The sequence below is a fragment of the Manis javanica genome, chromosome 2, assembly GCF_040802235.1.
Source record: "Manis javanica isolate MJ-LG chromosome 2, MJ_LKY, whole genome shotgun sequence".
Lineage (NCBI taxonomy): Eukaryota > Metazoa > Chordata > Mammalia > Pholidota > Manidae > Manis > Manis javanica.
In genome coordinates, this window is record NC_133157.1 from 113,841,762 (window position 1) to 113,854,615 (window position 12,854).

A 12,854-nucleotide genomic window follows, 5' to 3' on the forward strand; every position below is an offset into this window, starting at 1 on the left:
AAATCAAAATCATAACGGAATATGTTCTTCAGTTCCAATGGAATTAAGCTGATTAACTAGAATATCTTCAAAAATTAGTAAGTAAATTTCTAAGTACCTGTGGGCCAAAGAAGAAATCACAAAGGAAATTATAGAAACAATATTAACCCAATGACCAAAAAACTATATATTCAAACCACACTTACATGAAATGTGTAACCCTAAAGGCATACAATAGAAAAAGAGACTGAAAAATCGATGCACTGAGTGTCAACTTCAAGAAGTTAGACAAAATTCAGCCCACAGAAACAAGAAAGGAAATAATATAGATAACATATTTTAATGAAAAGAAAACATATATAATAGAGGAACTGTCAAGGAAGAGAATGGGTTTAAGACTAATACAATGGTTAACTCCTTTTTAAAAAGGTACAAATAATGTCAGGAATGAAAAAGACGTATCCTATAGGATCACTACACATCCCACAAACATAAGATATTATAAAAAAAGAAACTACATGCCAATATGAATTAGACATAGTCAATAAAACATACAACTTAGCACAACTCAAATTAATACAAAATTATTTCACTTAGTAAAAAACCTTCCTCCACTCTCCCCACTTTTACTCAACATAGTACTGGAGGTCCTAACCACAGCAATCAGGCAACACAAAGAAATAAAAGGCATCCAGACAGGCAAGGAAGAAGTTAAACTTTCCCTGTTTGCAGATGACATGATATTGTACATAAAAAACCCTAAAGAATCTACTCCAAAACTACTAGATCTAATATCCAAATTCAGCAAAGTTGTGGGATACAAAATGAATACACAGAAATCTCTTGCATTCCTATAATGATGAACTAGCAGAAAGAGAAATCAGGAAGACAATACCATTCAAAATTGTATCAAAAAGAATAAAATACGTAGGAATAAACCTAATCAAGGAAGTTAAAGACCTATACCCTGAAAACTACAAGATACTCATGAGAGAAATTAAAGAAGATACCAATAAATGGAAACACATCCCGTGCTCATGGATAGGAAGAATTAATATTGTCAAAATGGCCATCCTGCCTAAAGCAATCTACAGATTCAATGCACTTGCTATCAAAATACTAACAGCATTCTTCAACAAACTAGAGCAAATAATTCTAAAATTCATATGGAACCACAAAAGATCCTGAGTAGCCAAAGCAATCCTGAGAAGGAAGAATAAAGCAGGGGGAATTACGCTCCCTAACTTCAAGTTCTACTACAGAGCCACAGTAATCAAGACACTTTGGTACTGGCACAAGAACAGACCTATAAACCAATGGAACAGACTAGAGAGCCTAGATATAAACCCAAGCATATATGGTCAATTAATATATGATAAAGGAGCCATGGATATACAATGGGGAAACGACAAGCTCTTCAACAGCCGGTGTTGGCAAAACTGGACAGCTATATGCAAGAGAATAAAACTAGATTATTGTTTAACCTCATACACAAAAGTTAACTCAAAATGAATTAAAGACCTGAATGTAAGTCATGAAATGATAAAACTCTTAGAGAGCAACTTTTATCTGAACGCATCTCCTTGGGCAAGGGAAACAAAAGAAAAAAAGAAAAAAATGGGACTACATCACGCTAAAAAGCTTCTGTACAGCAAAGGACACTAACAGCAGAACAAGATGGCATACTACAGTATGGAAGAATATATGTATAAATGACATATATGACAAGGGGCTAACATCCAAAATATATGAAGGACTCATACACCTCAACATCCAAAAAACAAATAACCCTATTAAAAAATGGGCTGAGGATATGAACACACAATTCTCCACAGAAGAAATTCAGATGGCTAACAGCCATGTGAAAATACGCTCCACACTGCTAATTATCAGGGAAATGCAAATTAAAACCACAATGAGATATCACCTCAACCAGTTAGGATGGCCAACATAGCAAAGAATAGGAACAACAAATGCTGGCGAGAATACGGAGAAACGGGGAAACATCCTACACTGCTGGTAGGAATGTAAACTAGTTCAACCATTTTGCATTAAAAATGGAAATACCATTTGACCCAGGAATTCCACTCCTAGGAATTTACCCTAAGAATGCAGTTTCCCAGTTTCAAAAAGACATATGCACCCCTATGTTTATCACAATACTATTTACAATAGCCAAGGAATGGAAGCAACCTAAGTGTCCACCAGTAGACGAATGGATAAAGAAGAGGTGGTACATATACACAATGGAATATTATTCAGCCATAAGAAGAAAACAAATCCTACCATTTGCAACAACATGGATGGAGCTAGAGGGTATTATGCTCAGTGAAATAAGCCAGGGAGAGAAAGACAAGTATCAAATGATTTCACTCATATGTGGAGTATAAGAACAAAGCAAAAACTGAAGGAACAAAACAGCAGCAGAAACACAGAACCCAAGAATGAACTAACAGTTACCAAAGGGAAAGGGACTGCGGATGATGAGTGAGAAGGGAGCGATAAGGGTGGGGAAAAAGAAAGGGGGCATTACGATTAGCATGTATAGTGTTGTGGGGGGTACAGGGAGGGCTGTTCAACACAGAGAAGACAGGTGGTGTTTATATAGCAACTTGCTACGCTGATGGACAGTGACTGTAGTGGGGTACGTGGGGGAGATATGCTGAAAGCGGTAGCCTGGTAAACATAGTGTTCTTCATGTAACTGTACATTAATGATAACAAAAATATAAACAAATGAACAAACAAACAAACACATAAATAATTAAATAATAAGTCATTTGGATTGATCTATTTACAATCTTTCTCCATTTTCACTTGTGCCAGCCAAATACAATTCACAGAATAGTCAACATTTCCTTGAATGATCAACATTATACATCTGCTGTGACACCGAGCATTTAGTCCTCCACTTAAAGACTATGATCTCATTTGAAAAGAAATAATTTAGAGTAAAAGATTCATTACTTTTTACCTCATGAATAAATCCACAAAAATTGATATAATATGGTCAGATTTTCAACACACCTGCTTCTTTTCAAACTCATTATTTGCAGGTATTATAAACCAACAAATAAAATTCACTTTCCCCAAGCCTTCGATAACTTACTCTACACCCTCAAGTTTAGCTTTTACTACCTTCTTGCATGTTCTAGCACAACCAGATATTTTTACCTTAAGACCAAACTACTCTCTTTTTCCCTCTTTTTTATGTATTAGCAGCCAACTGCCTGCCCTCTTGCTTTTCAGAAAACACTAAAGCTCTCAACAAAACCCTTAAGGTGGTATTCTTTCAGAAGTCCAGAATACACTGAGTCAGTTCATGTGTGTTCACCACCTTGCAATGCTACACTGGAAAAATCGCAGTTTGCTTAATTGGCTAAAAAACAGTATGGCTTGGTTTCCACTGATAAAGCTAGTATGATTTTAAAAACATATATATATACGTCTATATATGCACATATGTACACATTTTTATCAAGGTGGAAAAATAAAGGCTACCAAACTGTAAAGGTGTCAAAGTAAAAAATAAATAAATAAAGCAAATACCAAAAACTACATTATAAGAAAAAAAAATTAAATAATTGGCAGGTTAAGTGAATGAAAATGAGGAAGGTGTAGAGAAAAAAAACTAATATAAAGTATTCCAGTTCATAAAATGGAGTATCTGTATAAAGTTTTATACTTTGTTTCAAAAGGAACTTATGTTTCGGTATAAATTCTAATGTATTACACACCTGTATTGTGTGTAGATTTTAGGAGACAATGTTAAAATTTCAAATTCTGCACACGCAGTTTATCAAAGAAACACTGGTAAAATCCCAGTATTTGCAAAATTTTAAGGTTTGGTAGATATTGTAAATATCACAACAGGTAGGTATTGGGAAGTCCTAATGAATTTAGAGTGAAGAAGAAACCAATTCCATAAATATTTCATTTGATTAAAAATACCAGGCTTGCATGTTCCAAATTATGAGAATATATCTTAAAAAAGAAGGCTGCAGTTTTAACAGTAATCTGTATATATATCTTTAGCTGCCATTAAAAAAAAAACCAGAAAGAACCAAAAACAGAAAATGTGAATACTAGTGTTAAGTAACCTTGCAACGCTCCCATGCTCACATTTCAAGAAAAACCAAACTGTATACATTTATAAATAAACAGGCTCTGCACCAGTAATACACAGAACTTCCTTTATACTGAAGTCTCTTTCCATTCAACACCCAATGGAGATTTGTCCCTTGGCTTTGGGAAGCCAGGCTGTGCTCAGTGCGCTCTGACACTCTTCATGTCGTCTGTGGTGCACACAGGGGAGACACGCTGAAGCGTCCCCATCAACTTCGACCTGAGTCACACTGGATGCTGTAGATGCCCTTCTCTGGGTTTCGACATTCCCAGAGGAGGGGTTGTTCTGGTCGCACTCCTCATGGAGCTCGGGCAAACCCTGCAGCTCGCCTGGACTGGTGGCCTGCTGGAAAGGGGCTATGGCGGCTCGAATACAGTTGATCCACTGCTGCTTGTGGAACACATCATTGGCTTGCAGAGTGAGAGACTGGCCTGGAGAGGGGTCTTGAAAGCCAACTCTAAAGATATTTTTAGCTAGGAAAAGAAAAATTGGAAAAAAGAAAGGAAATCACACTTAAAAACAGTTTGTGGAGATAAAATGGTCATACAATCTTGGTGTGGGTGCTGGAATTTCTATACATGTACACTTGTTAGGTGGATGCATTAAATAAAGCCTTGGGACATTATTAGATGCACCTCTGGTGCCAGAGCACAACTTGATGACAGCAGCAGCTATAGGACAATGGAATCTTTCATTTGTAATTTTTTGTGTAGAGACAGAATTCTTTTTTATTTTCACTATGCTGTACCTTCAGTTTGTGACTAATTTGTAACTTGAAGTTTGCACCTCTTTATCCCCTTCATTTATTTTGTCTAATAACCCAACCCACCATGGCAACCACCTATTCTTTGTCTGAATGAGCCTATTTCTGTTTTGTCTGTTTTTCAGACGCTGTATGATGGAAGTGAAATCATATGGTATTTGTTTTTCTCTTTTTTCACTTAGTACAATATCCTCTGGATCCATCCATGCTGTCACAAATGGCAAGATTTAATTATTTTTCTATGGCTGAGTTATTGCACATGTATCCACATCTTCCTCATTCATTCATCTATTGATGGACACATATGTTGGCTAATTGTACATAGTGCTACAGTTAACATAGGTGTACACATATCTTTTTGAATTAGTGCTTTTGTTTTCTTCAGGTAAATATCCAGAGGTGGAGTTACTGGGTAATATGGTATTCCTCTCTGTAACTGTCTGAGAAGCCTCCACACTGTTTCCACAGAGGCTGCACCAATTTACACTCTCACCAGCAGTGCACCACAATCTTGCCCATACTTGTTACTTGTTTTTTAATACTAGCTATTCTGACTCATGTAAAGTGATATCTTATTGCAGTTCTGAGTTGCACATTCCTGATGATCAATGATGCTGAACATCTTTTCATGTGTTTGTTGGCTATCTGTACATGTTCAGAAAATTTCCATTCAGGTTCTCATTTCTTAAATCAGATTTGGGGGGGGGGGTTGAATTGTGTGAATATTTCAATGTATCTTATATATTAATCTAAGACAGAATTTTTAAAGATCAAAACTAAATTCACATAGTTTCTGAGTTTGTTAATTGAAACAATTTTACAATTTGTATTTTTACCTTTATGTGAGCTCCTGAAAGCCCCTCGAAAGGACCCTCCCACTCTCACGTCTCCATCCTGCAGGTCTTCCAAGACCAGCTCTTGGATGGGGATTGGTCGTCTGTAAACTTGGTAAGAGTGACACTCATTTTGTGTAACAGGCCAAGTCAAAACCAAGATGTCTTGAAAGAGGAAAATGTAAAATTTCTGCAGAAATGAGAAACAAATACTTCCAATGTGTGGAACCCTGTGATTTTAAGTGACTGGAATTTAGACATGATTGATTTCATCACATTTATTTGAGATTCCCCTTCTGGATGACCTCAGAAAGAGGATTCTAAGGCTATGCATATTCTGCTTGGATAGCCTGTCTAATCTCAGACTATACAAAATTTTAATTGGCATATAACATTAGATGAGGTAGCAGCAGAGTAATCACTGCACCCCACAAAGACCTATCAGTAGGAACATGCCTGGAAAGACCAGGATTGTATACCAAAGTTTTCTAACAAAGTAAGGATTTAAAGAATGCAAGCGGCTAAAAATGTTAATGGTTCTACTTTGTCCCACACAAATTTCACTCTTTAAAGAACAGCAGGGACTCACAATATAAATCAGAAACGTCAGATTTCATCTTCTTCCAAAAAGAACCTCAACTTATTAATCATGCTTCTGAAAAGCAAATAATGAAAATAAAAATACCACTCATGCTTATACTCAGGTCTGGCAGGTCTTTTTCAATTAAAATTCTAAAAGTAAGTTTGCTTCCAGTTAGTCTGCTGCAGAAGTCTGGTTAGTAATGCTAAAACTACTTCCATCACTATCAACTCTTCAGAAAAATCTTCTAACAGATTATTTTTTTTTTTTTTTTTTTTTTGTTCATTAAATATTTATTGAGCTCTTACTAAGTGACAGCACCAAGCTAGGCACTGAGATTCAATGGTAAACAGACATAGTTCCTGCCCTCATGGAGTTTACAATCTGAGGTCAAAGACAAAAACAAAAAACAAACAAAAAAAACACAGGCAATTTCACCAAACACAGTAGGAGCAATTAACCCAGACTTGGAGTGACAGGAAATGCTTCTCCCACAAGTGATGTCCAAACAAATCAAAAGGATAAACTGCAGCTGATGCAGGAGGGGGCAGCAGACATCTAGCAAAAGGACCAGCATCTACAAAAGTCCTTGAGACACCACAGCACAGTCAAGGCATTGAAGGTCCACCGGCTGGAGCACAGAGCTGGGGTAGAGCTGGAGCCAGATAGGTAAGCCCAGCCTGTTCCCCAGGTCCTCAGAAGCCCTGCCTGGAATGGAGTCTGGACTTGCAAGAACAACGGGGAGTCACTCAACAAGACGGTTGTGATTGGATTTGTGTTTTAAAGACACCCTTCTTGTGGAAGCAGGAGGCATGGGTTGAACAAGAGCAAGAACAGAGGCAAGGAGGCCAGAGCTTGGACAGAACCCTCCTGCAGTCACCCAGCTGAGAATGCTGCCCACCCATGAAAGAAGGGAGTCAGTGATTTATATTCTTCAAGTGTGAGTACTGAGTTACAATGTTACACTTTGCTGACAACGTTCCACTCGTCTTGCACTCTTCCTGCCAGAGGCCAGGTGCTGTTCTATTTAAACAGCCTCTGCCCTTCTGGAGCTTCCATTCAAGGGAGGAGAGAAAGACAATAAAGACGTTCTAGAAATTAGCACAATAGCAACATTATTCACTAAGGCCAAAAGAAGAAAACAGCCCAAACCTCCACTGAGAGATGAATGAATAAACCAAATGTATATACATACAATAAATATTATTTGGACATAAAAAGGAAGGAAATTCAAATACGCGCTACAACATGCATGAACCTTGAAAACATGCTGAGTGAAACAAGCCAAACATAAAAGGACAAATATAGTATGATTACACTTAGATGAGGTAACCTTAGAGATGTCAAATTTGTAGGACAAATAGAAGAGAGGTTACTGGGGGCTGGATGGGGGCACATGAGTTATTGAGTTTAAGGGGTACAGAGTTTTTTGAAAGATGAAAAAAGAACAATTCTTAACATGTATGATGGTGATGGTTGGACAACATTGTGAATGTTATTAATGCCACAGAATCATACACTTGTAAATGATTAGAGTGTTTTAATTTATGTTAGGAATGTTTTATCACAATTAAAAACAAAACAAAAAAACTCCCTCCCCCTACAGACAAACATTCTGTGAGGTTGTGACATAAAGAAATATAAAAACAAGAGTAACCAAAATCTAGGTTTCTGGAAGATGGTTTCTTTTCTGGGCAGGTGGTGGTAAATTCTGTGAAACAAACAACCAAGTGATTCAGTGGAGGGCAACTTGGAGGGGCAGGCTGGGGAGCTGGGCTCTGTCTTGGGGTGAGGAGGTAAAGAAAGACTTTGAAGAAGTGGCATTTGGGCTGAAACCTGAGAGACTCCACTATACACATATCTGATGAAGGAACATTCTAGATGGGGAGAGTGGCAGGGCCAAAGGCCCTGAGGTTGTGATGAGCAGGGAGAGGCAGAATACAGAGCAGTGAGGCTGGAGGGAGACGCATAGAGGAGGAGTAGGAAATAAAGACAGAACAGACGGGAGCCAGATTCCAAGGAATAAGGTCACAGAAAGGAGGTTTGTTTTACTCTAATTGCTGTGGGAAGCACCGCATTTTTTTTTTTATTTTTTTATTTTTTTATTTTTTTGAGAGGGCATCTCTCATATTTATTGATCAAATGGTTGTTAACAACAATAAAATTCAGTATAGGGGGGTCAATGCTCAATGTACAATCATTAATCCATCTCAAGCCTAATTCTCGTCAGTCTCCAATCTTCTGAAGCATAACGAACAAGTTCTTACATGGTGAACGAATTCTTACAGAGTGAATAAATTCTTACATGGTGAACAGTACAAGGGCATTCATCACAGAAACTTTCAGTTTTGATCATGCAATATGACCTATAAACCATCAGGTCAAATATGAATATTCATTTGATTTTTGTACTTGATTTATATGTTGATCCCACATTTCTCCTATTATTATTATTATTTTTATTTTTAACAAAATGCTGAAGTGGTAGGTAGATGCAAGATAAAGGTAGAAAACATAGTTTAGTGCTGTAAGAAGGCAAATGTAGATGATCAGATGATCAGGTGTGTGCCTATGGACTAAGTATTAATCCAGGCTAGACAAGGGCAGCAAGACATCCATGGATGCAGAAGATTTCTCTCAAAGCAGGGGGGGTGAGGTTCTGAGCCTCACCTCTGTTGATCCCCAAATTCTCACCTGATGGCCCCCCTGCGACTGTGCCTGTCTTAGGTTGTTCCTCCCTTGAGGAATCTTACCCGTCTCTGGCTAACCAGTCATCTTCCGGGGCCATACAGGGAAATGTAAAGTTGGTAAGTGAGAGAGAAGCCATATTGTTTGCAAAGGTTAGCTTTTTACTTCTTTGCAGATTTATGCCCTGTGGCTTCTATGCCCAGCACTTGTCTCGAGGTATCTTTACCACCTGGAGGAATTATGATACTCGGTAAATTCGATATGAGGCACGAATTCTATTTAAGGTTTGTAATTAGGAAGGAAGAAGAAAAGCTATAGATGTAGCATATGAAGGAAACTTGGGAGGATTGATTATTTCTTTGACATATCTTCTTGTATAGTACCTTAAGTATGTACAGGTTTTAAACTACTAACTAATTTGCACACACATATTAACATAATAGGAATACGGTGACATAAACAAAGCAAATCTATAATTACCAGCCATCTCCAGTGAAGCCAAGAAAACCATTTAGGCACCCTAGGCATTTGTGAAAATTTATCTATGATATGATGGATATTTTCGAACTGTACTTGAACCATCAGACAAATTAAAGCAGCCCATTTCTGGGATCTGTTCACATCCCATATGTTCTTTTAACCATAGATAGTCTATAGTCATGAGATTTTGGGGTGCTACAACTTGCACCCCTCCCAACCCCTGGTTGAGTTCCAACAGTACAGATCCAGTCAAATTCGTTGTCTCACTGTATGCACATGCCAGCCTAGACATCTCCCTCCTCCTTCTTATGGCAAGTCCAGGAGACGGTGGGCTGGATGCAGCCACAACCGCAGCATCGTCCGGATCCCTGTGGAGGCTTTTTGATGATCATCCCCCGGCACGAGTCCTCCAGAGAGTGCTGATGCCGGAAGCTCCTCCTCATATCGTATCTTAGTTCATTTTCTGGGTATCCAAGCTAGGCCTTGATCTTCTGCCTAGAAACAAACAGACCCTTTGCCCACACTTTGACATGCCCTCTATACCACTGTGCAGAACTCATTGGAGGTCAACACACAGTAACTGCTTTTTTTTTTTTTTTTTTTAATTAAGAGAAAGGAATATTATCAGAAAAGAGTACCTCCATAGCTGATCATCTGACACCCTTTAAGTGATCAACATTAAGGATATTTAAAGCATGCGTTGATCTTTGATTTACCAATAGTTTTATCCTGTTAAGGAGTAATCCCCCTTTTCTTTCTTTCTTTCTTTTTTTTTTTTAAATTTTTAATCTACACTTACCTGAAGAATACTATGTTTACTATGCTCTCCCCTATATCAGGTCCCCCCTAACAACCACATTACGGTTACTGTCCATCAGCTTAGCAAAATGTGGTAGAGTCACTACTTGTCCTCTCTGTGTTGTGCAGCCCACCCTCCCCTTTCTCCCTCCCCCCCGTGCATGCTAATCTTAATACCCCCCTTCTTCTTCCCCCCCCTTATCCCTCCCTGCCCACCCATCCTCCCCAGTTCCTTTCCCTTTGGTACCTGTTAGTCCATTTTTGGGTTCTGTAATTCTGCTGCTGTTTTGTTCCTTCAGTTTTTCCTTTGTTCCTATACTCCTCAGATGAGTGAAATCATTTGGTATTTCTCTTTCTCCGCTTGGCTTATTTCACTGAGCATAATACTCTCCAGCTCCATCCATGTTGCTGCAAATGGTTGGATTTTTCCACTTCTTATGGCTGAGTAGTATTCCATTGTGTATATGTACCACATCTTCTTTATCCATTCATCTACAGATGGACATTTAGGTTGCTTCCAATTCTTGGCTATTGTAAATAGTGCTGCGATAAACATAGGAGTGCATCTGTCTTTCTCAAACTTGATTGCTGCGTTCTTAGGGTAAATTCCTAGGAGTGGAATTCCTGGGTCAAATGGTAGGTCTGTTTTGAGCATTTTGATGCACCTCCATACTGCTTTCCACAATGGTTGAACTAATTTACATTCCCACCAGCAGTGTAGGAGGGTTCCCCTTTCTCCACAGCCTCGCCAACATTTGTTGTTGTTTGTCTTTTGGATGGCAGCTATCCTTACTGGTGTGAGGTGATACCTCATTGTAGTTTTAATTTGCATTTCTCTGATAATTAGCGATGTGGAGCATCTTTTCATGTGTCTCTTGGCCATCTGTATTTCTTTTTTGGAGAACTGTCTGTTCAGTTCCTCTGCCCATTTTTTAATTGGGTTATTTGTTTTTTGTTTGTTGAGGCGTGTGAGCTCTTTATATATTCTGGACGTCAAGCCTTTATCAGATCTGTCATTTTCAAATATATTCTCCCATACTGTAGGGTTCCTTTTTGTTCTATTGATGGTGTCTTTTGCTGTACAGAAGCTTTTCAGCTTAATGTAGTCCCACTTGCTCATTTTTGCTGTTGTTTTCCTTGCCCGGGGAGATATGTTCAAGAAGAGATCACTCATGTTTATGTCTAAGAGGTTTTTGCCTATGTTTTTTTCCAAGAGTTTAATGGTTTCGTGACTTACATTCAGGTCTTTGATCCATTTTGAGTTTACCTTTGTATATGGGGTTAGACAATGGTCCAGTTTCATTCTCCTACATGTAGCTGTCCAGTTTTGCCAGCACCATCTGTTGAAGAGACTGTCATTTTGCCATTGTATGTCCACGGCTCCTTTATCAAATATTAATTGACCATATATGTTTGGGTTAATTTCTGGGGTCTCTAATCTGTTCCACTGGTCTGTGGCTCTGTTCTTGTGCCAGTACCAAATTGTCTTGATTACTATGGCTTTGTAGTAGAGCTTGAAGTTGGGGAGTGAGATCCCCCCTACTTTATTCTTCTTTTTCAGGATTGCTTTGGCTATTCGGGGTCTTTGGTGTTTCCATATGAATTTTTGAATTATTTGTTCCAATTCATTGAAGAATGTTGCTGGTAATTTGAGAGGGATTGCATCAAATTTGTATATTGCTTTCGGCAGGATGGCCATTTTGACGATATTAATTCTTCCTAGCCATGAGCATGGGATGAGTTTCAATTTATTAGTGTCCCCTTTAATTTCTCTTAAGAGTGACTTGTAGTTTTCAGAGTATAAGTCTTTCACTTCCTTGGTTAGGTTTATTCCTAGGTATTTTATTCTTTTTGATGCAATGGTGAATGGAATTGTTTTCCTGATTTCTCTTTCTATTGATTCGTTGTTAGTGTATAGGAAAGCTACAGATTTCTGTGTGTTGATTTTGTATCCTGCAACTTTGCTGTATTCCGATATCAGTTCTAGTAGTTTTGGAGTGGAGTCTTTAGGGTTTTTTATGTACAGTATCATATCATCTGCAAATAGTGACAGTTTAACTTCTTCTTTACCAATCTGGATTCCTTGTATTTCTTTGTTTTGTCTGATTGCCGTGGCTAGGACCTCCAGTACTATGTTAAATAACAGTGGGGAGAGTGGGCATCCCTGTCTGGTTCCCGATCTCAGTGGAAATGCTTTCAGCTTCTCGCTGTTCAGTATAATGCTGGCTGTGGGTTTATCATATATGGCCTTTATTATGTTGAGGTACTTGCCCTCTATTCCCATTTTGCTGAGAGTTTTTATCATGAATGGATGTTGAATTTTGTCAAATGCTTTTTCAGCATCTATGGAGATGATCATGTGGTTTTTGTCTTTCTTTTTGTTGATGTGGTGGATGATGTTGATGGATTTTCGAATGTTGTACCATCCTTGCATCCCTGGGATGAACCCCACTTGGTCATGGTGTATGATCCTTTTGATATACTGTTGAATTCTGTTTGCTAATATTTTATTGAGTATTTTTGCATCTACATTCATCAGGGATATTGGTCTGTAATTTTCTTTTTTGGTGGGGTCTTTGCCTGGTTTTGGTATTAGGGTGATGTTGGC

The 12,854-nt window shown here is 38.3% G+C and overlaps 1 protein-coding gene across 2 annotated transcripts in view; it reads right to left on the reverse strand.

Moving 5' to 3' along the window:
• Nucleotides 1-300: 300 nt before the first annotated feature.
• LOC140847804 (neuroepithelial cell-transforming gene 1 protein-like) overlaps nt 301-12,854 on the reverse strand; it is a 45,274-nt gene continuing 32,720 nt past the window's right edge. The window contains exons 9-10 of one of the 2 annotated variants that reach the window (XM_073229159.1): nt 5,704-5,890; nt 301-4,577 (exon numbers count right to left, since the gene is read on the reverse strand). In XM_073229159.1, the coding sequence (XP_073085260.1) occupies nt 4,195-4,577; nt 5,704-5,890 (570 nt within the window). In that variant the 3' untranslated portion in view covers nt 301-4,194. The remainder of the gene's footprint in view (nt 4,578-5,703; nt 5,891-12,854) is intronic. The other variant, XM_073229160.1, reaches the window with a different exon arrangement.